The sequence below is a fragment of the Lycium barbarum genome, chromosome 4 (assembly GCF_019175385.1).
Source record: "Lycium barbarum isolate Lr01 chromosome 4, ASM1917538v2, whole genome shotgun sequence".
In the NCBI taxonomy this organism is placed as follows: Eukaryota; Viridiplantae; Streptophyta; class Magnoliopsida; order Solanales; family Solanaceae; genus Lycium; species Lycium barbarum.
In genome coordinates this window covers 123,982,612-124,009,291 of record NC_083340.1, presented here as the reverse complement: position 1 = coordinate 124,009,291, position 26,680 = coordinate 123,982,612, and the positions used below count along the sequence as shown (strand labels likewise).

General features: G+C 34.8%; 1 protein-coding gene across 1 annotated transcript; it reads right to left on the bottom strand.

Annotated features, from left to right (window-relative positions):
* Positions 1-5,095: 5,095 nt before the first annotated feature.
* LOC132638558 (two-component response regulator ORR21-like) lies at positions 5,096-25,680 on the bottom strand. The gene is made up of 6 exons (XM_060355397.1): positions 25,332-25,680; positions 11,505-11,654; positions 10,447-10,880; positions 10,189-10,265; positions 8,756-9,583; positions 5,096-5,293 (listed from the first exon to the last, which is right to left on the bottom strand). The coding sequence occupies exons 1-4, from the start codon at positions 25,441-25,443 to the stop codon at positions 10,236-10,238; spliced, it is 726 nt and encodes a 241-aa protein (XP_060211380.1). The 5' UTR covers positions 25,444-25,680; the 3' UTR covers positions 5,096-5,293; positions 8,756-9,583; positions 10,189-10,235.
* Between the last annotated feature and the right edge of the window lie 1,000 nt (positions 25,681-26,680).

Genomic DNA, 26,680 nt, shown 5'->3' with positions numbered 1-26,680 from the left:
CATTGTAAAATTGATCCTAATGTGCGCTTATTCACTAACGGCTGAAGCTTTCTAACACGCGACCTTTTTTCCGTATAAAAGAAAAGACTTAAATTTTCCATTAAACTTTGTGAAATTGGGTATTCATTTTTCTCAACAACCATCCCTCATCGTTCTAAATGAATCACAACTATAATAATTGATTCTCCCCACTCTAAAAATGCTACTTGAAAACCACAATTACTGAACCGTCACTTCACCTCAATGACACTCACATAATGAACATCACTTTACCTGTGGGCTTGGGGGTTTAATTGGGGGCTCACACCTGCGACCTCTTTTTTGCAGAAGTGACCTCCCAAGTGGGGGAAATGGGCAGTACACGCGAGGATCGCTGATACAGAAGCCTTTTAATTCTCTTTTTTCCCCAACTCAAACTTCATTCACTCCAAACAGATTTTGAGACCTAGCGAGCTTGGTAATAGGCAAATTCAAGAGGGTTTGTCAAGATGCTTCCTTGGAGTAAGTTCTTAATCACCTTTCGAGTACTATTTCATGTTCCCTTCCTTTATTTACCCATTCCATCCATGATTCTAGATGGTTAGATTAGGGGTTTTTCATGAACTACGATTTAGTTTTAATTTATGAAATTTGAGGTTCATTTGGGCATAGAATTCCATGATTCTTAAGATTATGATTATCTGAACTTGAATCCATGATTTCATCCTTTAAATTCCTTCCCAATCTTCTAAATAGGAAATAAAGGGTTTTCCATCGATTTAGAGTTTTGACTAAATAGTGGAATTGAAGGCTAATTTGTGGTTAGATTCTCATGAAACTAGGCTATGGGTATCATGATTTTAAATTCAATTTTTTAGTTTTACCCTTGGGGCTTTGGGTTTGAATATTTTGGGTCCATTTGGGGGTTTCGCACTCAAGTATAGCAATATAGGTGTTGTTGGGTTCTTATGACCGTGTGGAATATCAGTTTGACTATGTTGACCTCGATATCACAATATATTGACCTTTTAGACCTTCGAAATTTGGAACGGGATTTTAGGTTGACTTTTTCGAACCTGAATTCTTCTATGGAAATATGAGTACCTATAAAATCACATTTTAACATATATTTCATGCTTGATAGACTTAGACTGTTCAGAATCACTCAAAAAATGAAAGGCGTTGGCTTAAGGGTTCGTAGCACCTGTTTGGCCTCAAGGTCACTTACGATTTATCCTAGAGTCCGATTAGAGGGAATGTATCATTTATAAATATTGAAGGGGTATTGGGCGTGATGGGGGTCCCACCTTAGTGGTCGTGATAAGAACTTAGGTAGGTACTGGTGTAACTGTGTGGTTGTTATCGTAAGTAGTGATTGATATGGGAAATGCATAGTAGGTCTTTCGGGCATGGTTGTGGTACCAAATCCACTAGTTTGGTATGATAGCTGTTTATGTGGGCCATGAGAGCCATAATTGATAAATATTTGCAATTATTTGATGTTGTTTACCTCATCACTCCATGATTTATATGAAAGGTGAAAGAATGATCCATGTTGGTGCTTGAGTGGAAATATTTGATATGTCCATGATATACTTATACTGATCCATCTTTACATTTATGATTTATGATACTTGATATTGTTGCACACATGCGTTCATTCTTACATACTGATGGAGAAGTGATGAAAGAGGTAATATTGAGGTTTGCACTTCGTTATGATACTTGGGCTCGGGTTGTGCGTCGCAACATGTATGTATATATATATATATATATATATATATATATATATATATATATATATATATATATATATATTATGGATCGGGTTGCATGACGCAACATGGGATCGGGTTGCACGCCGCAACAAAGTATATGGACCTCGCGAGTCCTCCATGGGTCACGATTAGATGGAATGACCACTAGCGTGTGTGTACCAAGTATGATATTGGCAATTGAATTGCATTCATACCTTCATACAATCATCAATCTATAACTATCTCATGTGTTATGTGCTTACATGTCTCGTTAGGATGTTTTACTTTTGGGCATAGTTGTGAAGTTAAGTTGAATTGTTGTGACGAGGGTTTAGCTTCAATATTTATATCCTGTAGGCCTATGATGCCTACGAGTTCTAGTGGTACTCATACTACACTTGTTGCATCTTTTTGGGTGCAGATACCGATTTGTGTTCTAGTTTTGGGCCTCACATTTGATCCGGAGGCATTTTCGTCAGAGTTTCAGGGTGAGCCATCAGATTCTATCAGCAACCCTAGATCTCCCTTTATCTCATTCCTGTCTTTTACTTTCTTTTTCGAGATAGTGGTTATTTTTCAGTATTCAAGACTTGTAATAAATATTTAGATGCTCTTGCACAAGTTTAGACTAGGTTTTGGGGTTTGTAATACTTAAGTACCTTCCGCACTTAATTTATATTTTAAAGATTGTTAAGAAATACCTTTTTGTGTTCAACTTTCACATTTCTTTCTCTAAAAAGGATTGATGAATTGGGGATGGTTCGCCTATCGGATAGCGCAGGTGCCATCATGATCCATGAAAGGGATCGTGACATATAGAGGGCTAATTATTTGAAGATCAATGTCGTGAATACATAGTGTTTTTCAAATAATAATTATTGCATGATATGGATTACCAAAAGAAGAACAATTAGTATAGATTAATAACCCATATAAAATGTAATGTATACAAAAATTAAGTACTACTAAGTTAAAGTAAATAGATAGAATACATATGTCTTTATACATAAGAGAGAAATTAGACTAACAACCACAACCTCTCCTACTCACCTGAACCCTACCTATGCCCAAGGCTACTACACCTGACCTTTCCCTTTACCTTTGAATACAGTCGAAACCGTTGGGCGAGTTACAATCTAGAATGGACAAGGACGATATCCCTGCCAACAACATATTCAGAACCTACAGTTTAGACTCTTCTTCTCTTCCCTCAGCAGTGGCGGACCCACGTGGAAGGGTGGGGGTGCATGTGCACCTGTTAACTTCGGAAACAATTATGTATATATAGGCATATATACCTGAAGAAGGGTTATATATTTCGTTGGGAGTGCATAAGTAGTGAATTTCGAACTGGGAACCTCCATCTTTAAAGTGAGATTCAGGACAATCAAGTCACAGCAAGCTACGTTAATTTTTCTTATTCAATCTATATTTATCCTTACATTTGGTTTTATGCGTGTTTAACAACATTTCCCGATGAAGTAGCATCGATGTCGTGTGACACCGCTTCGACTAACATGCATCCATCTTTGATAGGTACCTCCCTATCTTCAAATCCTGCGTCCGCCTCTACCCTCAGGACAATGTCTGCCTCGACTATGAGATAGTATAGTTAATGAAAGACAAACTCAGGCTGTATTTTAAATGGAGGAACTCCGTTATTATTGAAGTCTTTGGAAAAAAGGTGGCCTGCTAATTCCTTAGAACTAAACAACAGGAATTATGGATACCCTACGAGAAACTTGTTCTAATTGACTTGGGGGAGATTTTTTTCGTAGTCAAATTCGAATTGGAGGAAAATATATTGAAAGCTTTACATGAAGGCCCTTGATTCATAACTGGACACTTCCTCACTATTAGGAAATAGGAGCCAAATTTCACTTCGACTGAAGCGAGCACTTCATTCGCTACCATTTAGATCAGGCTACCTCATTTGCCAACAAAATTTCATGATAAAACAATCCTAGAATGAGTGGGCCAATAAAATTGGGAAGCTGCTAAAAAAAGGATACGTGGATATCCCCAGTACTTAGAGGGCGTTATGCTCGTATTTGCATCCAAGTATCTCGATAATCACCAGTTAAAATGATGATTACCATTGGAATATATAAGCAAACTATTTTGTAAGAAGGTGAAGGGCTTTTATGAAAGGGTTGTGGTAGATTAGGACATAGATTAGGGAAGTTTGAGAACCCTAAAACAACCCAAAAACTCCCCGACTAGAAACCCAAGTCCCGAAAACAGGACAACCTAAAGAGAGGGAATGGAAAAATGCATCATGCCAAGAAGAAAGGGAAACCAAGCCATAGCGGGAAACAAAGCAAGGATAGAAGAAGCAACAAGTGATGCTGGAATCCCCAATAACAAGTAAAAGCCTTCGATGCAGCCACAAGTAAGTTTCTCAATCCCCAGGTCTTTACTTAGCATTATAATCAGGGTAAATTCAGATGGAGTAGGTTAAGCCAAGGTTTACGGGAGGCTCAAAAATGGAAAAACATGGGCAGGAAAATGGCCCCTAGCATGGTAAACAATGTTAGCTCCCATGCTAAAATGACATATATTTTATTCAACTTTGGGAACAGGTGCAGTGGGCCACTACCTCGGGCACCAAACTGGTTGAGAGAGATGCTTTGGATACATACATAACCTTAACCTGGCGGCTATGCCTATAACATGGAAAACGAAAAGTCGGGACAGTTACCAAAAAAAAGATCCAAGTGGAGCCCAAAAGAGTCAAACGATTAGTTGACATCACCAACCCTGGGTGTGTTTACCACCTACCACTCACCACTCTCACAACAAACCCCGATCAAATCTCCTCACAACTTAAAAAAAACACTTAAAACAGTCTATTCCTCACTTTCTCTTCTTTTGTGAGTGCATTGCCAATCACTACAAGAAATCTACCTTATTGTGGCAACGAAAGTCGCTACAGAAGGCCCAAAAGTAGCCACTAAATACCTTTTGTGGCGACTATTACAACGTTGGTAGTACTTCCATAACTAAAGGTTATTGTGACAACACTGGGAGTCGCCACAATAAGCATGCATTTGTAGCTACATTTTTCGCCACAAAAGGTAAACAAACATAACAGAAAAACATTTACAACACAGATATTGGCTTAGTCGCCATTGAAATGAAACTTTTAGTGACATTTATCGCCACAAAAACTACTATAACATTTGTGGCAACATTTATCCTGCTGTTGAATAACAACCTTTAGCTACGACAAAAATGGCAACAAAAACAATTAAATCATTAGATACCAATACTATTGACAACCAAATTTTCTAAAATTAATGTATAGCTATTAAAAACATCCAATAACATTTAACAAACTACAAAAGCATTCTCAAGCTGAACATTATAAATACTTTCATTACTTGAAAGTCAACTGCATATATACTAAGTACATAGTACTTCAGTTTTGTATGCATATACATATGCTCAATTAAGCATAAACTTCCATTATATGCATACCACATATGATAAAAAAACTTTCACTGCGCGACTTCAAGCTTCTCTTTGGTCCGCCCCATTGTTTAAGAACCTTGTCCCTGTTATTTAAAAAAAAAGATCACTTTCAAAATTCTCATAATCCAATGCTAATAATAAAAGGGGTGACATAGAGGACATAAGACTGTAAAAATCAATGACATAATAGTTCCAGCACTTTATGAAAAAAAAGATTTATACTAATCTACTTTATCCTGACTCAAGCCACCCCTAGTAGTTCCGATCCGTTTCTTTTACACCAACAATCATATTTGAACACCATAAAACTAATACTACTTGCTAGCAACCATTAATCATAGTACCAATTACACAAGCTTTTAGCACCACTTACAACTACTAATTCAACTAACATATGGAAAGTCCATACATCATATAAATAGAGCTACATTTCTAGCTGCATATCAGAACTTCAGCACTACAATATTTTTAGCTAGCCGTCATTAATCATAGATGCAACATTTCAACATTTTTAGCTTACACCCAAAGCATGGAAGAAGGTTTCCAGTGATACCACAAGATCTAATTTTTAGCTTACACTCAATTTTAAACTTCAAATCACAGATCTAATTATTAAAATGGTCTAACTTCTAAATACAAGACAAAAGTAGCTATTTGCATAAATGATAGCTGAAGAAATAGATTAGTATATAGGTCATCGCACACAACATGTAGAGGAGGAAAGATTGATAGCTATCAAGAAAATTGAACACTGACTTCCCTGAACTATCCAAAGATGGAGTTAGATTTACAATCCAACAATACTACATATAGCTATATCATCCTCTACATATTTTTAGAATTGATAGAACCTATAAATAATTATTACTAATAATTCAAAATGCTTTACATCAGAAGATAAAGGAAAAACTTCTTGGAAAACTTAAGAGTGGGTCATTTAAATAAGCTGAACTCAAGTTGAAGGATAAGATTTGCTTTAATACGGACCTAAACACCCAAAAAGAGTAAAATGAAATTATATGGGTGTGAATTTCAAAGCTACTTCTATTTACATGCTATTTTTTACTGTTTCATTGTGCTGTGAATTTCAAATCTGTGACGAAAAAAATGAGTTCCAAACATCAGGGGAAGAAGAAAGAAGAAGAACATGTTAGAGGTTGTTCTCTTGATAGACATGAATTGTGACTACAAGAATTGTTTCAAAAATTGCCAAATTCACTCAAAACTTGGATGTTATCCCTCAAAAAAGGAAGTAGTGACACCGAGCTCACACATTAATTTCTTGTGACTCAGCTCCTATCATTCGTGCTCAGAAAATTTCACTAACATACCAATCACATTAAGGTACCATAGCTGAGCAAATCAGTCTTTTAGCCATGAGATTACAATTCAAAGTTGTTGATTCATAAAACTACTCCTCAATAGAGCATTGCACCAAAATATCAACAGCAGAATACAAATAAAATAGCAGTAGAATTTTAGTAGAATCTAAATTCAAAACTACACCAGAATATAAGCATCAAAGCAAACACAAAGTTTATCATAAACTACACACTTCTGCACGCCAAAATCATAAAACAAGCCTTTATTTTCAAACTTGCACCAGAATATTAACTCATATTTATCTCAGGAATTTTATCAACAAGATTTAGAAGAACAAGCCAACAACTTATATGGAGCAAGACACACAATAATTGTCAAAAGTAGGAAAGAAGAATTTTCAAGTAAAGTAGAAGACTTGTTAAGAATTTTCAAAAGGATATTTTATGAAAAAAATAAATGACCAAATGTAGTAAAATGACTTCTGTCCCTCTTAGGTGAAAGTTTCTTTCACAATAATCTCAACCTTAACTTCATATATATACACACACATATATATGTCTTGCTAACATACTAAGGTAGTATGTTAGCGTCCTCCCCATTTTGTTTTTTCCTGAAATGCCCTGACTTTTTCTTAACAGTTCATTAAAAATGAGGACCTTTTTATCATTTTAATTGAAACCCACAAATTCATTTCCTTCCTCTAACTCGTTTCCCTCCCATCTTGAGCGACATCCAACAACAAAATAACACCAATCAAAAATTAAAGATTCCTTCAAATCAAGTTTGGTGTCCAACAAAAGTTAATTAGAACTTATTCTGTGGTTAGGTAATTTTGATTCTCTTGATCCGTGGAAAAGAGAAATAAGAAGGGATCAATTTGTTGCACTATTTGAAAAAAAAAAATCAATTCTAACTGTTGCCGGGAGAGAAGTTGTGGGAGTTGGTCCGATTCTCGTGGCATAATTTCCCAATTCACCTAAATGTACTACTCTTTCCATCTCAATTTAAGTGTCTTAATTTAACTAGACACATAATTTAAGAAAATAAAAAGAGATTTTTGAATTTTGTGTTCCTAAATTAAAGTTGTATATAATATACTAAAATGTTCTTTGAATCTTATGGCTATAAATTTATCATATAGAATTTTTGAATTGTCAACTTATTAAAAACAGATAGAAACACTCTTTTTGGGATATACTAAAAAAGAAAGTAAAACGGTTAAATTAGGACCGTGGGAGTAACTTTTATTTTCCTGATTTGAATCTTCATTCCCTTTTTCTCCTAAATTCCATTTCATTGTCAAATTACAACTACTTTTGTTTCTGGACATCTAGATGTCGTTATACAAGTTAAAATGATGAAAAAGAGAGATAAGAAAACTTCAGCGACCAAATCCAGTTCTTGAAGTTCAAGTATGAAAGTTTCATCGTTGAGCAAGCAAAAAGAACTTGTAATTTTATGTGAAGTAGTTTTTTTTTTTTTTTTTTGTGAAGAAAGTGATATTTTGTGTAATTGTGTTCCATCTTTTTCTGGTGAAGATTGAGAACAATTACATAAAGCTTCAACTCTTTTGACGCCAAGATTGTACAGTGAAGGGAGATTTGGGTGATGCAAGAGAGAAGGAATGAATTAGGGGAATTTTGGGTTGAAATGACCAAAAGGTCCCCTATTTCTAATGAGCTGCCAAAAAATAGTAAGAATATTTTAGAAAATTAGAAGTGGGAGGATGCTAAGCTACTCCCTTAAGGATATCAATTTTCATCAAAACACTATCCAATTTGGTTTGGAACAAGAATATTAGAGATTATTATCCCAAACAAAACATCGGAAAATGGAGATTAATCCGTGTCCTATATAGATATAGAATACAAAGAGTTTGATCGAAAGATTATGATGATTTTAGCTAATACCAATAATCAAACATGGAATAAATGTAATACCAATTTTATATAGGGATTAATATTCTAATCCCGATAACTAAACAAACCCTAAGATTATTATCAATTAATATAAATATTTTTTTTCTGTTAATAACTTTCCTCCAACAAACAAACACAAAAAAATATTAATTTATCTGGAAACTTATACTTTTCAAAAAAAAAAAAAATATAAGTCATTTTCCCAAATATTTTTTTAAAAAATAACTTCCATCTTATGAAACATAGAAGTAATAAATAAAGAGTAATCTTGCGAGATAAGAAAAGTTAGATACAAGCACTAACCTAATCATCAGATTAAACTTGATCAAACGCACTGCCTTGTTCATAAGGTAGGTCAGTACCTGGAGGTCCAAGGTTCTGGAAGATATAATCTATATTATTGAAATCGAAATTCGCACCATAATTTTTCATCTTATTTGAATCACTTCCTTTAGTATCACTCGCTTGTGATGTCACGACAATATTGGTTGGATCAGACATGTTTGGTTCGCCAATATATTGCTGGAAATTAGCATTTGCTGCTTCTAATTCATTAATTGTCGCATTTCCATTGTGTATACCGGACATTATTGTGCTACCTGAATAAGTTGTTACATAGGCCGCATTGAGATCTAAGCTGTAGCCATTGTGAGTATGATGATCCCTATTGTTAAGCTCCAACCCAGGCCTATTATTAATGCTCCCAATAATTGGGTCTTTTAGTCCTTGTGAATCCACCATTCCAAATAATGGTCCATGTTGTTGTAGTCCATCACCAACATTACTTTGGGTCGATAAAAATGAGTTATTGAATGGGTTTCCAATGCTAAGGTAGTGGGGTTGAACCTGAAGTTTTCGACGATAGAGCCGCTGTTGAGTTGAACTCTCTCCTCTAGCAAAACTGTTGTTGGTATGAAGTGATGAAAATGAGAACTCTTTGGCTCTTTGGGTTTGATCTGGGTTACGGTGTTGTTGCTGTTGCTGATTTGAAACATTCTTTTCAAGACGAGACGTTGTCCCAACTTTTCTAAGGCTACTTCTTTGTAGAGAATCACTTGAGGACCCTTTACCTGATGGCCGACGAATATATTTTCGCTCTTCTAGAGCTCTCCATTTGTTATTACGACATTTCTGAGGGGTGTTAGAAGAAACAAATGAAAGGAGAGTTGAACCATGGAGATATATTTATCATCTAAACTCATTGTGATTTAGGTGTATTTGAAACAACGAAAGTCATTTTTAAAAGAAAACATTTTTGGTGTTTGATAATTCGTGAATGACAAAAATCTTTTGAAATTAAATTAATTAAATATTGATAATAAAATTATTGAATTGAATAGTCACCACAAAAAAATAGAAATTAGCAAAGAATAACCTTTGTAAATAGACATGCAGCAAAGGTCTGTCGCTATGCCTTTCTAATGTGTGAGTGCTGTGATAAAACTTTTGAGTACTAAAGATTGGTAATAATGTCTAATTATTTATTGGTGAAAGTGATATAGAATTAATTTTTATTCTGATAAACGTTTATTGATATAAATTAAATAAGATAGTTGTAGAAAAAATGACTTCTCTCACAAGTGTTTGATGTAAAATCTTTCCAAGCAAAATAATTTCTCGTAACCAAATACTAAATATAATTTTATAAAAAATATAATGTTCCAAAATAACTTTCCCCGTACCAAACATACACAAATGATACATAATTTACAGCTTTAGTTTTTCTAATAATTTACCTGAAGATGGCTTGCAACTTGCGTCCTAGTAAGATCAGGCACATTCATCACCTCAAGAATGTTTTTCGGGTAACATCCTGCAAGTTAATTCCATAACAATGTAAATTTAATTTAATATCTCTATATTAAGCCATAGGAATATGTAATTAAATACAATGCTTAAGTTGACAATGACTATAAGTATGAATTGTTGTTGACCATATCACTTCTCATATAAATGAATGAGGATAAATTTAATTAATTTTTAAGTAAACTTACTTCCTTCACATGCACAACTTCAACGAATTTGGCATGAAGATCCACAGTCCATTTTGTGCAAAGCCTTTGCCTAACAACCTTATTAGCACTACTCTGGATTTCTCCTTCATTAGTCTCTTTTATGCTTTTTCTATCTCTCTTCCTCCTCAGCTTGTATTTTTCATTCGATACGACATCATTTTCAACCCCATGAATATTATTGCTTTGTTCCATAGTATTAGGAAGATTCTTTTCTCCAGCTTGTTCTTCATCTCCAACATTAGTGTTACCAATTTCTGACCCTTCATTTGCTTTCTCCTTTTGGTGTTTTTCCCTATATACAAATTGCCACAAGTATTTCACAATTCCCTCGTCAAGTGGTCTTTTCAGAAAAAGGTAAGCTCCATCTTTTAAAGCCTTGTTTGCTAACAATTCATTGTGTTCATCACATACAACTGCATAATTATGTCAAGAAGCTAGCATTAGAATTATAATTATATTGTAAGCATTATGTGAATAGTTAATTTGGCGTATGTTCACTGAATTTTATCTATTAATAATAACATTATTCCAAACAACCGTTTCTCTCACTAAATAGTAAAAATTTGTCATTAATGCTATTTGACGACGGATAAAAAAAATCATGTTAGCTATTGGCTATTTAGTGACACATTCCATGGCTAATTCCTTTTTTCTTGCAGTGTATTCATTAAAATTTTACCGGCTATAACAATGAAGTCATAAATGTTATATTGTAAACATTATATGACTAGTCAATTTCATGTATATTCACAGAATTTTATTCATTATATATGCAATGTTACAAAACAACTATTTATCTTATACTAAAAAAATAGGAATTAACAACGAACAATTTTTGTTGCTAAACAACAAATCCATCGCTAATCTTATTTAACAATGGATTATAAAAAAAATCATTTAGCTACGGGCTATTTAGTGACAGATTAATGATGAATTTTGTAGCTATTTCTATTGTTGTAGTGTATTAATTAAATGACTTACTTTACTGACTATAACAGTAGATGTCATAGCTGGAGGAGTACTAGAAGAATACTTACAGAGTGAAACAATATCCAAGGCCACAGCTTGAGACAAAAGGTGGAAGGAAAGCTGGTCCGGTGAATGGACATTGATTATCATCACATCGACTTTTTCTTTTTCTTTGGAGAGCATTGTCATGGCTGTGGAAGCCTTACCAACCATCATAACTACATCAATGCACTTTGAAAGTAAGTGAAGAACAAGAAAGGAAATATGTAATACATAAAATTGTCATGACGGTATGATGTTTTCTTATATACAACTTCAATTATAAAATTTTCAGATTATATTGTTGCAGCTTAGTTTATAAAACAATTTACTTTTCTTAAGTCAACCAACTTATGTTGTAATCAAAGACAGAGCAAAAATTTTGAGTTTATGGGTTCTGAGTTTAAAAAAAAAAAGACAGTTTCCTGGATTCCGAATAAATTATATATACATAATAAGTAGAACTTTAAAATATAAATACAAGATTTGGACCAAAACTAATAGATTTTGCTGAACCCGTAAACAGACATGTTGCTCCACAACTATGTGCAATATTAGAGAGGTTCACATAAAATGGCTATGTATTGTTAATGATAAAGTAAATAGAACAGTGAAGTTCATATGAGAATATATTGTCAAAGAATCTAGTCCAAATTATTCAATTGACTTGTTGAAGACAAATACTCAATAGAGATAGTACCCAAACCAAGAGAGAATAAGATCTAATGTTTTGAGATAATCTTATTCATGAATACACAACTAATAAGTTTACAAGATTTGTCAAAGAGGATGGATTTATCAACAAATTTTAATTATTCTCATTTCCGTTATCTATTGTCCTAGTAATGATTGGGATAAGACATCATTACCCCCCTCACCTAGTAGCGTTTTTGCTACGACACACCTTACCTAATTTTTGGTCCTATCACTCCCCTAAACTATTTAAAACCGTAATATTTTACCCCCTTAAGGTTGACGTGGTAAGGAGAGTGTGTTTCACTCTCCTTGAGAGAGTGAGAAACATAAAAAACGGGAAAACTTATTTTTTTTCTTAAAAATCTGTATTTTCTTAAAATATGAATATAAATCTAGTTTTCCACATTTTAAAAAAATAATTAATTTTTTCAAAATTTTATAAAAAATCAGTTTTTTTTTTTTAAATTTTGACAAGAAAAACACTTTTTCCGGATTTTATTTGAAAAATAAAAGTGTCCTAAGAAAATGAAATCATGAAAATCAAGATCTTTTAAGACATTTTAAAAAAAATAATCAAGCTTTCCATATTTTTAACAAATCCATATTTCCATATTTTAAAAAAATTCATGTTTTCAGTTTTTTTTTATATAAAAAAAAACATATGGGTTTTAAAAAAAAAAACAAATTTTCATTTTTTTTAAAAAGGGTTTTAAATTTTTTAAAGAAAATTCAGTTTTTTAATTCGCGTTTTCAGTTTTTTTTTTTTTAAAAACGGGTTTTAAAAATAATTTTTTAAAAAGAAAAATTAGTTTTTTAATTCGTGTTTTCAGTTTTTTTTTTTTTTTTTTTTTTTTAAAAAAAACGGGTTTTAAAAATAATTTTTTTAAAAGAAAAATCAGTTTTTTAATTCGTTTTTTCAGTTTTTTTTTTTTTAAACGGGTTTTAAAAATAAAATTTTTAAAAGAAAAATCATATTTCAACTTTATATTATATAGTAGTCCATTTATTTTTTCTCATTAAAAATAAATTTTCTAAAAGTGGGCAAAGGATTAAAAGAACCCTTCCTATTTCTATCGATTTTTGTTTGGTAACTAACAGTGTCCATTAATCACTAATGGTGTTAGTACAAGCACCGGAACTTAGCTATAAACTCAACAAGTGTAACGACCCGCTTGGTCGTTTTGAACTCTTTTTTTTTTCCGAATTACTTTTCCCGTTGCGTTATTATGGTACTTATGACATGTGGGGATATGTGCGTGATTCCCGACAAAATCGGGTGAATATCCAATCAGAATTAGCGAAATTGGAAGTTCTTAAGTTAAGACAATGAGAAAGTTTGACCAAAGTCAATATCGGGAGTTAATGGACCCATATCAGAGTTTCGTTGATTTCATGAGGTGTAGAACGTGATTTATGATTTAGTCGAGGGGTCGGTACAAATCCCGAGGGGCTCAGGAGTGATTTGAACCTTTAGTCGAGAAAGTAGTTAAGTTTAAGGAATAGAGTTGTCCACAGTCAACATCGGGTTATGAGGGTCTTAGCCCTAAAGTTAAGATTATAAATTTCGTAAAATTAGAGGTAGATTTGTGGATAGTTTTGGATGTTTTTCTGGATTTAGACTATTAATGTCATGAGTAAAGTGATTTTGAAATAAAATTCTATTTTTCCCTTGGAGGTTCAACTTTGACTTTTTGGGTGATTTTTGGGCCCGAATTATAAGTATAGCAATATGGGTGTCTATAGACTCGTTTACTTACGTACGACACATATTTGATAGATTGGGAATGATTTGATGCTTTGAGGAAGGGAAAGGAGATATCTTGATGTTCGTGACACATTTGCTCGGCGTTTGAGTTATGTTAAGACTTCTTAACTTTGCTTGAGGGAGATGCTTTTGATAAAAGATAATAAATAAGCTTAATTATAGGGGTAAGAATGAAAGAGGGGTTCTCGTATCCATAATGTGACGAGCATTGGTACGAGTACCGGTGCCATGTTATGGGTAATAATGTGATCGTGTTGTTAGGGATTGTAACGCAAGAATTCCAAAGCATGTGAGCATTAGCTGTTATGTGCTAGTTTCTTAACTTGATTTTTTTGTTGTATTCGTCATTCTAAGAAATCTCGTACACTTGTGATAATCAAGTTGTTGAATTTATTGAATCAGTTGACTATTATGTCCGGAATTATGTGGTATTCATATTCACATGTGATTTATCATGCATATGCACTTGATTTGGCTCAAATGGTCGCTTGATGGATATGTTAGCCTCATAAGGTCGTTTACATGATATTTCAGCCCGAAAGGTTAGGTGCCTGATGATCTGGGAGAGCTGGAATTCCGGGCGGTATATGGACCTAACGGTCCCTCATGGTCACAGGTCCTGTATAGTCCTGTGGAGCTCTGTGTGTATACCGGGAGCATTTTGCATTGCATCACATCATTTTATCCCTTTACTTGATTATTTGATAGGTTGTCTCTCTTATTACCTGATTACTTTTGTATTTGACTTTACTTGGTACATAGTTTTCCTTTGACTCATTGATGGTTCGGTTTTGGAGTAAGATAAACTAGTAAGGGTAAAAGAGACTTTTTCATATTACTTTGTCACTACTTCTTTCTCTATCAATTTATGAGATATATTGAGTACATGTGCTTCCCATACTCATACTACATGTGTTGCACTCTTTGTGGTACAGATTCAACTCCCGTGAACACTGAGAGTTGTTTGAGCCTGAGATAGTGATATCCAGAAGATCGTGGCGAGCTAACTGGTTGTTCCGCAGAACCCTTCTCCCTCTATCCTTTTATTATTACTATCTTTTCTTTTGTATTCAGACAATGTTTTAGTAGATCTCTGACTTGTATTGTGTTCGTAGTGGCTGTTGGAGTTATGACAACAATCCTGAGTTGTTTCGGTTATTTCCCTATTTTCTTATTGTAAATGACTTATTATTTGAATAATTCACTTTCCTTTTTACTTTCCGCTTATTTAACTTAATTAAAGCAGTAAATTTTTGGGTTGGCTTACCTATTTGTTGGGACATAGGTTCCATCACATGTTGTGACTTTTGGCCGTGACAACTAGCTATCCTTACAGTTTCTTAGAAAAAGAGCTCAAAGACAAAGAAATAAAGAGACAAAATTGGAAAATAAACTGCCACTATCTAAACAAAAAGGCTTGACGGAGGGATCTAATTCCAGGTTTGGTTCTAATAGAACAGAAGTAGGCAATTTTTCTGGTGATGCTATCAATTGATCTGTTTTTTTTTTTTCACACAAGTGCATGAGTACATTCAACAAAGACGAGTTTGAAGTTCTTAGACTTCGGTGATTTACCCATTGAATGTAGGATTTCCAAGATATGTACTGGTCATACGAATTGGTTGTCAACACATCTCTTTGTATGCATGTGTGTATTTGTCCCGAATTGTCTTGGACACAGGGCAATATAGGAAGAGGTCCTCTCTAGTCTAATCATGTGTATGGCAAATAGCACATGTAGTAGGAACTTGCACACCTCATTTAAGTAGTATATCCAGTCAATAATCTCTCGTGAAAGTTCTACCACATGGTGAATTTGGCCTTTGGTCTTGCTTCATAGTTTAACATCGAAGTCTTCCAAGGTACACTAGGCTCTTTAGGATTAAAGTAGGTATAACTGTCTGGCTGCAGATACAAGGCAATAGAATAGTGCTATAGTATCCCTGCTAGCAATGACTTGTCTAACCATCCAAGATGCATTTTGTGGTATAGGGATCTCATTTGGTGATCTACCTTTTATATAATAAGTGTTGATCTATAACTTATCTTGTGTGTTAGCCGCATCCCAACAGTTCTTGGCTATATCAACTTGATTCCAGAGTTTCAGGTTAATCAAGTTGAGTCCTTGCATTGAGATGTGTAAGCATACTCTGTCCCAAGCTATGAGAGCCTTTCTGGTGATAGCGTTCATACCAAACCACATATATCTCCTGTAATAGTAATCTATAACTTTTAATAATTTTGCAGGGAGAGTGAAACGTTGAGCCTAATATGCTTGAATGTCAAATAATACTGATTGCACAAGCTTAACTCTTCCAGTATAGGAGAGTTTTTTTACCGTCCAAGATGGAATCCTTGCATTAATATTCTCAATAAGAGGTTTCCATTGTAATAGTGAGATCTTCTTAGTTGAGAGAGGGATACGTAGATACTTAAATGGTAGTTCACTAGCCGCGAATCCCAAGTGTTGCAAGATCGCAATTCTTTCACCGGGAGGGATACCGCAATAATACACAGAACTCTTCTTCATATTAGGCAATAAACCAGAAGCTTTAGAAAATAGGAGGGTCATTCATGCAAGGCATTGGTAGATTAAGAATCTCATGTAGCAAACAACAATAAGTCATCTGCAAAGCATAAATGTCCAATGTCTAACTTAGCACATCTAAGGTGATATTTGAACTCCTTCACAATCTCAAGCCATTTAGACTCTGTTGAGGTATTCCATGCTAATTTGAATCAATAAAGGTGAAACAAAATCACCTTGTCTAAGTCCCTTAGCAATATTAAATGGTTGAGTGGACTCCCCATTAAGTAGGATAGTATAACTGACAGTTTGAACATACTACACTATCCATTAAGTGAGTCTATAAGGGAAGACTAATCTAGCATAACTTGTTCCAAGAAGGCCCACTCTACAGAGTCATATGCCTTCTGGAGAACAATCTAGTCTTGCATTTGTAAGAGGTGCTCTTCTTGGTATAAGCTTTCACCAATTCTTGAGCTAGGATGATATTGTCAGCAATCCTTCTACCAGGGATAAATCTAGCTTGTTTCACAAATAATGGTGGTCATGATCTTCTCCAACCTAGTAGTCAGTACCTTAGCAATCAATTTACATTGGACAGTGCAACAAGCAATTGGTCTAAAGTCTTTCATTGTGACAGGAGAAGAGACTTTTGGAACTAATGTGATTGTTGTGTAGTTGAAGGATTTAGCTAGTATGGCAATAGCAAAAAAAGTCTTTCACAACCTCAATAACCTCTCCTTTGATGATGGTCCAAGTCTTTTTAAAGAACTTGGCATTATGTCATCAATGCCAAGAGATGTATTATCTCCAATAGCTTTTAAACCATCACAAATCTCCTGGTCAGTCACTGATGCACAAAGATCAACTCTTTGTTAATGATATAGTGTAGGCCCATTACTCATAATTAGCTTGTTGACAGTAGGTAAGAATCGATCAGCTGATCCCTTAAGGGTTTGATAAAACTTAAGAAACTCTCCTTTGATGTCATTTTAGGCAATAAGTTTGACCCCATCCAGAGATGTGAGTTCAACTGTCATCTTCCTTTGGCCTTTTTCTTTCATCACTGACTTAGTATTTGGAGTCTGAATCTTCTAATATGATCAAGGAGGCTCTTCATTTATGCTTGGGGCCATTCTCCTCCGGTAGGGACCATTTTTCAAGGCCTTAAAGTAACTATCTTTCCTAATCTAGAAGTGCATCACTATAGTGGGAAGTAATCTTCTCTTGCACTTTATGCAAAGCAGTCCTAGCTACATGAATTCATTGAGTTAACCCTTTGAGTTTTTTATTATCGAGATTTTTCACGTATGGCTTCTTCCACTTGAAATCCATTTTACTTCCAAAGAAGTTCTGCTTCCAAACTTTCTCAACAGCAGGATAGAATTGATCATGATCTATCCAAATGTTGAAAATCTAAAGGAGACCTTTCCAGTTATAAGCCTAGTTAACAAAGTAAGGATCATAGGTGTATGGTCAGAGATATAGGGTAGATCGTAATCTACAGTGACATGCCCCATTCCTAAAAGCCCTATCCGGCCTATTACATAATTTGTTATCACCATGCTGCTTATTACTCCATGTATAGTAGTCCCCCTTCCATGGCAATTCATTGAACAGTAAGTTATGAAGTGTTGTATCTCAGTGTAGCTAACAAGATTATCTCTAAGTCTGTCTTATGGAAGGAGCATGTCATGAAAATCTCCACATAATAGCCAAGATTACACTATCCCATTGAAAATGTCCAAGAAGGCCTCCATAAAGCTTTTATTTGTCCTGCAACATCAAAACAATAAACCACAATGAGAAGGCAATCAATTTTCCCTGGCACGTCTTTGATGTTGACATGTATGAACTGGATACCAGCTTTGAGCAGTGTTACTATGTACCATGTAGGATCCCAAATCACCTAAACTTTTCCATTTACAACTTGATGATAGTTATAAATTGAGGACCATCCAGGAGCAAAATTGTTTAGCACTCTATTAAAATTGTGATGCTTCACTTTTGTTTCAATAAGCCCTACAAACTTAATGTGTTTATTCTTGAGGTACCCTCTAGTTCCTTCTGTTTGTACGTCTTATTGACACCTCTGATGTTCCAAAACAACCTATTCAGTGGAGGCGTTGAGGGTTCCCTCTTTTATCAGGTAGAGGTGGGTTAGTTCACTGGTTCTCTCTATCAAAGCACTAGAATTATTCCTTGTTGAGGTAGTGGTAAAAAAAGAGAGGTTGCTCATATTAAACTCAATGCTAGCCAAAGCAAGTTTAGCAGAAACATGTTGTGCTAACCAAAGAAGTAGTAGCTCTTGGCGGGGATTTGGTTCTAGCTTTAGGAGGCTAAGGCATAAGTTAGTGTATATCAATAAGTTGGTGAGGAGTAGAGACTAGAATATTAATACTTGTAACAATTGAGTCTTGTTGGAGGCTTCAATCCTGAATGTCAATAGTAATAGGTCCTTTAGATTTCCATTCTTGTACTGGCTTCTTTATAACCTATATTTTGGCATGTGGCTCATGTTGATTCCTAGGTTTCTTAGGGGGTACTTGTGACCAACAACCAAACACTGATCACAGAACTCAGGATTCCAATCATAATCCACAGACTGTTGGAATTGTCTGCCATTAGGCTCTAAAACAGTGATCTCAGTTGGTAAGGCAATAGTGATGTTAACTTCTATAAGCAACATTAGAGATCCTTGTCTTTTTTGTGGTACATTAATTAGCAAAGATTGACTCTCGCACAACACTAGTTACTCTATTGAGTTATTCCGCACCCTGATGTACCGTGAAATTATGGCACATCTAATGTTTTTTAACTCTAAGTTCTACTTGTTTTCGAGCAAGTTTGTGTTAGTTTGATGTCTTTTGTGTGTTGTGCAGGTATTTCGAAGTTAGAATGCTCGGAAAGCGAAAAATGAGGAATAGAAGTGATCTGTTCTGATAAGCATTAAGGACGGACCGTCAACATGCTCGACGGTCCATTGAGTTGCCTCGTCGTTCAAGTTCCTACAAAGTGACAAAGTCATCAGATCGTCGACTTGCATCGTCGACATGATTGATGGTCCGTCGAAGTGCTTCGACGATGGAATTCCTGCAGAGTGAAAATCTTTCATCAGCTCGTTATTATGGTCGTTGAACATGTCAACGACTGTCGAAATGCAACGACGACCCGTCGAAGTGCAAGCCGAGCTGGAATAGGACTGAGATTGATTATTCCGAGGTTGACTTGTATAAATACCTGTTTAGGTTTTATATTTCAGACATCTGGAGTTTTAGACTTGTAGTAATTACTTTTGAGTTGTTATTTCTTTTGAAGATTTTCCAGACTATTACATTCATTACTTTCAAGTTTTATTCGTAAGTTCAATACAAAATTCAATTATGCAATCTTCAATATTTTATTGTTTTCTTGTTGCCATGAGTAGCTAAACACCTTTACTAAGGTTGTGAATCCAAGGACAGGTGTGTTTTGATTGGGGATCGTGAAAGATATACGCATAATGGATTGTTAGGGTTTATTTGTTCTTCGTTTTCATCATATAGTTAGTGGTTGCAAACATTAGCTAACGCCATAAACTTTATTTGGGAAAATAGGTTAGGTAAGAACAAATAACAAGAACTCGAGGCTTTAAACCTTGGTTAATAAATTCACTTAAGAATAAGAGGAATTTACTTGGCATAATTAACCGTTCTTCATGCATACTTTATTATCTTTTGAAAAAGCATAGAAAGAAATAATCTTTCCGTATTGGGAAATAGTTCAGATTCACATAGAGGTTAAGTGCATCCATACAAACGATCCATTAGAAGTATATCAAGATCTATACCCATGATCATACACTTTATCTGACGGTGACACAACCTTGGTTCTCTTTACCCATATATTTACAACCTTAAATTTCTAGTCACTTTAAATTAGTCCACAAACCAAAACAACTATAAAACCCTTTTTCTGGAATACACCAGAACCGCAAGATTAGTGTAAATACTTGTTTAGTAAACTTTTCACACCATATTTTCTATGGGATTCGACCCCAACCTCGTTGGGTTACTATATTTGACATTGTCCGCTTTACGCTATTAAAAGTGTAAATTTGAGCGTATCACACCCCAGTAACTCATAGGCAAGCTGGGGAAGACTACCCATAATGGTATCTCAGTTGGGAATTCAACAAAGAAATGAAATTGTGATGACAATTACCTCCATAAGATAGGCCTATTGTTTTGCAATAAGGACCAGAATAGATAATTTCATTTTTATCAATTAGTGATTGGACTTTAAATACAAACTTTCCTAATGTAAGAAGAGGTCAGGGTCTGCAATAGATGTCTACTTTTTATCAATGAACCTTCTCATAGCATTATATCAAGGTTTAGCTCCAATGATGTACACTATTAATGCACAATTCCACTTATCCACATCCTCGTCGAAATCAAGTTTTTCAATTTAGACAACACCTTTTCCATCAATAATTCGGGGGGATGTACGATAGTGTCATAACATTCACATCAGATCTATTGCATTGGAACAAGGTGGTCCAAGGAGCTTGGTTTGCACTAGTTCAATAGGGTATACAAATTCTTCCATAGAAGGAGGTACTGTTACATTGTTTACTCTAGCTGGAGGTACTGTTACATTGGATTTCTCAAGAATTGGAGATATTGAGTTGTTGGGTTGTTCAGGAGCAAGAGGAGAGCTCAGATATAGTCTTTTCATTGGCGCACGGTGCTGGTCAGGGGCTCAGTCAAGAAGACTCACACTTATCTCAGTGGGGCTCATTTCTAGTAATGAAACCATTGGGTAAGTTGACCCTTTGATCCTGCTGAGGTCAGTCGAATACCTAAAGTGCTTTCAACCATGTCCACTGGTGCTTTTCTAGGCTGTCCACAACCTTGTTTCCATTCTCTCGCCATTCTTGTCACTCCAGTGCAGGTTAAGCTAAACCTTTAACAAACCGATTAGTCATTTGAGCATTGAGGACCTATTTTCCAAAATGACACTTCTTGTAGGTTCAACATACATAGTATGACTTGCGAGGATAGTTGAAATGGTTTCCAAGGAAATAGGACGAGTAACAGAAAAGGAAACAAAAAAGTAAAGGCTTTGAGAAAAAATAAAAGTTAACCGAAGTCAACATTTAGGGTAAACAACCTCGGAATTAAGGTTTAAAAATTTCTATAGATCTCGATGGTGATCTATGACTTCGTTGGGTAGCTAGGACCAACCCTGAAGGCTAGACATTGATTCAGACGCTTGAATTGCATTCTAGTAGAATTGAAAGTTTAGAGTTGACCACCGTCAGATGGTGGACCTAACGAGCTCTGATTGGTGATTTAAAAGTTCGATCAGGTTTGTATGATGATGCTAGACTTGTTCGCAAGTTATGGTTAGATTCGCGTGAGTTATGGAGGGGTTTTGAATAAGTTGGGTGCTTTAGCCTTGTTTTAAGCATAAAAGTCTAACGACTCAAAGGTCTGTTTTTGTTCTAGAGATTGAAATTTATTTCGAAACTTCTGAAAGTTTGAAAATGATTTATAGGGCTGATCTGAAATGTATGGTCTTTTTCTAATAATTCGCACTTGAGTTATTATCGCGAAACATGAATTAAATCTTTAACAAATGAAAACGGTATTTGATTGGGCAAACGAGCTCGGAATTGAGTTTCGACTGAACGATTAGGATTGTGTCGTTATTTTGGACTCCTACCAATAAGGATCATTGAATATAGAGGCCGTATGAGAGAGTTATGTTATTTTTAGTGCAAATTAATGTTGTAGATTTTTTTGGCGGAACAATTCTAAAAATACCTGATGCGTGCTCATTGTAATATAAATGAAATCTGATCCGAAAAGCTCATTGGGAGCACTCTTGGGACATCAAAACATGACTTTTGAGAGAGAAATCAATGGATAACCACGATACATCATCAAGGTATGATTTTAACCTCAAATCTATGAGTTTCACATAAATCTAAGCTAGATTAAGGTTTTAGGGCCGGGGGGGGGGGGGGGGGGGGGACTCATGTATTTGTGGTATGACGGGCACTGATACGAGTACTAGTGCCAAGTTATGAGTAATGTATTTAGATACAGTAGTGATGGCTGTAAACCAAGAATGTTGAAGCATGTGGGCATTAGGCGATAGATAATTGTCTTGATTTAACTGTTTATGTGCATACATCACTCTATTAAGTCCCGTATACTTGTAATAATCGAGTTGTTTCATGTAATTCTAAATGGTACATCGTTATAGATGATTTGCACTTGATATTCATGCTTTATGTGATCATTCATATTCATTCATGGTGATGTTTCACAAGGTTATGGCCCGATGTGATCTTCATGGATCGTATTCAGGTTAAAGTGAAGTTAATTTGCCGGAAAGGCTGGTTGCGGTGGAGAAATGGTTCTGGAGGATTGTGTATGTCAAGGGGAAATGGTTCTGCTGGGTTGTGAATGCCCGAGGGGAAATGGTTTTGGCGGTGTATGGACCTTGGGAGTCCCCTATTGGTCACGACTCCCAGGCACCCTCATGGAAGTACATGTGTATACCAATGGAATATTGCTTTGCATTTTCCCTTTTTGACTTCATTGATTGCCTGATATCTGGTTCTTCTTGGTACTTTGGCTTATCTTTGATTCTTTTAATTGAACGGAAATTGTGTTAAGCTAATCAGGTTAATGCTAAAACAAGACTTTTTCTTAATAAACCTCATCACTAATTCAGTGTTGTCGGTCTATGAGATTTACTGAGTACACGTGTTTCATGTACTCATACTACCCTTGCTGCACAAATTTTGGTGCAGACTTATAAAAGAGCACTAGTGGAGTTTGCCGAGCCATCTGAGTCCTAGGCTGTTCATTCAGGAGATCTAGTGGTGAGCTGCTATGCTGATTTACAGTGCTAGTCTCCTTCTACCTTTATATATTTCTGTCTTTTTTATAATTTGGACAGTGTATTTTGTCGATTCAGACTTGTACTAATATTCTTAGTAGTTCCTGTGCACTTGACACCAGGTGGTATTCTGTAGTTTCCGCACTTTTGTTGAGTAAAAGACTTGACTTTAACTTCTGTCATGTTATCACTTTACTTTTCTGCTTAATTAACTGACTGAATTGGTTTTTAATTGGTTGTTGTTGGTTCACCTACCGGGTGGGGATAGGTTCCATCACGACTTTTGAATTTTGGATTGTGACAAAACTACGCCTAGAGCACGAGAGAGTATTTTTTACCTATTCTCTCTGTTAGATTTAACTATATTAGTTCTTTATCATGCCATGCAAATTAAAGTTTATTTCATATTGTTAATTAATTACTTTTTTATGAATAAAATAGTACTTGCTCTATGCATGTGTATTGTATGGTACATGCAAAAGTAGCCAGCAATCTACTAATGTCCAAACAATAACCACCTTGGACAGGAAACAATCAATGAATACTAACAAAGCAATGGAGAAACCAAGCAAAATAACTAGGGAAAAGATATCAAAGAAATACCTAAAATTTTATCAAAATTTTCAGTTATATACCTTTTTCTTTGCGGGGTAAGATAGTTCAAGAGAATCCGCACTTTATGCTAGTTATCGGGTGAGATAATAATAGTAGCATTTACTTCTTATTTTTTTAAAAAAATATTATGAAAATTCTTCAATATCCTCACAAATTAAAGTAGAGGAAGTGATTGAATTACCATTAAGGTTGAATCAAACGAAAAATAATATTTGGCAAGCACCCGTTAAAGTAGATCCAAATTTGTTTCTTTCAAATTAAAAAAAATTTAATAAAAAATATTTTAAAATTCAAAGCGCATGCACTTATATTTAAAAAATTGATATAAACTTCTTTAAAGATGCATTTTGTTGGATTACAAAAAAAAAAACTTCATGAATTTAAGAGGGAAAAAGAAAAAAAAATTGGCACCGCTTATTTTTTTTTTCTTTTTCTTTCTCAAAAGGCTGATTCTTCTTCGCTTAACACATCCGAAAGTCACATTGGCACCATGGATATGAATTCAAATGGAAGGAGGGAAAGTTTTCACTAAAAAAGAACCAAGGAAAATATTTTTTTTTCATGAAAATAGGTCTCCGTAATTTTTCTGTCTACATCCAATAAAAGACAAAAGAAAATTATTTCAAGGTCAATAATATGATAGACAAATTGATTCTTATCAGGTCCCGTTGCTCTTTCTCTTCCCTCTCGTTGCCCTAATTCCGTGCCACAACCACCCAGGCGAATCTATTTTTTTTTAATAAAGTGATAGATAGATTTGGAAAAATCAAAGATCTATGCCTCCAAAGATCATTTTTTAGGGATTTAATTTTCTCCTCCAACTTTGTGTGACTCTAGCTGAAGGCAAAAAATAATTTACCCCTTTTTTCTACAACAAGACCAAGTGTAAAACATATATGTAGTTGATTAAATAAATAAAATGATTAACTAATAAAATTATGTCCCTTCAGGGATATCCAATAAAATTGAAACGATACAGAGATTAACACAAAATAATCACCCCATTTGAAATCATATACATCTCTATGAAGGAAGCTAATCGAGTGTGTGACGTGCTTATAGAAAAAACCAAAAACAGAGAATCTAATTTTATTCTTTATAACCACAAAAAACTCATTTATTAACTAGTAAAACAACAAAAACACGCATAGAAATAGTGTTATGACAACAAGGAAAATAAATCCAAGATTTACAAGATAAATGTCTAAAAAGAGATCGATGTAAAAGTAAAAAACGAGATCTCAAGCATCATCAATTAGATCTCTTAAAAAAAAGGAAATAACACAAAATTTAATTATATCAAAGAACCGAAGGCGATAACTTCTATATATATTTTCAAAGATTTCATCATCTTACCTTTAAATTCACACGACTTTAGCAACTCAACCATCTCAGTATCGAACTCCTTGTTGTGATCAACAAGCATCACACGAGCTTTTTCTTTCATCCGATAAAAAGGTGCAACCATTGGATTATCAATTCGGGTAGTATTTTTTGAGGATTTTGTTGTTCGGAGATAATGAAGAAGATATACTAGAGAATGTTGTAGAAAAGGCGGTATTTATAAGTAAAACTCTAGACTTGTCTGTGGATTTTCTTCTTCCGACATAACGAAGAGGAGATATAAGAAATAAAAAGATGTTGTGTAAAAGGCGACATTTATAGTGGACCTCTTGACCTTTTTGGTAGATTTTTTATTTGAAGCTTTAATGTGGGGCGCTCTTTCCCTTTGAAGCCTGCTTATGCAGTATCCTCTGTTGGCTAGTGAACATATTGAGTGTTGAACGTACAAACAAATTTTATTGACCTATTTTTTTCCTTGAGTCAAGACAAGAATATACTTTTCTCCTTTTTTTCTTTTGGTTTTAGGGGTTTAGTATGATGGGAACTGTTTTATTGATGAAATCATTTTTCAATATTTATGTCACGGCCCAAATATTGGTCATGATGGCACCCACACTAACCCCCTTGGTGGGCGAATTATCCCCTTAGTTGATACTTAATCAAATTACAAATCAGGCATAAATAACACAAACCAAAATTTTATAAGTCTTAAACCATACCATAGTTAAATACCTAAAGTGTGAAATACTAAGTCTAGTACTCTTTCCCCAAGGATTTGTAGTCACAGTACAAGAACCTCTAATTGTAACCAGTCTAGGAATCAATACAAGTGTCTGAACATAAGACATACTGTCTAAAGAAAGAAATACACAACGATAAAAGATAGGATAGAAATATACAACGATATAAGATAAGATCCAGGGCTGCAGGCTGGCAGGTGGCTCACCCTCAAACCTCAAGCAGGAAGCCTCGGGGCTAGAGTCGGGGTCTCGATGACGAACCTGGCTCAGACTCGGCACTCAAAAAAAGTGCAGCAAGAGTAGTATCAATTCAACACTAGTACTGGTAAGCATCATAGGCCGACTAAGATTAGTTAACACATATGAAATACACCAATCAACAAGTAGAACAGATAAGACAATCGACAACAATCAATAGGCACAATAAATCTCAACATTCTTCGGTCATAGCCTAGATTAAGCTACTAATCCACAAGTTCGACAAGTCTCCAAGAATCACTCAATGCAGACAACAACTCAGTGAATCAGCAACAAGATTCCAATAAGGTAATGAGCAATCCCATGAAAAAAAGTACAATACTTAAGGGATCAAATGCAATTTAGTGAAAAGTGATACCATGA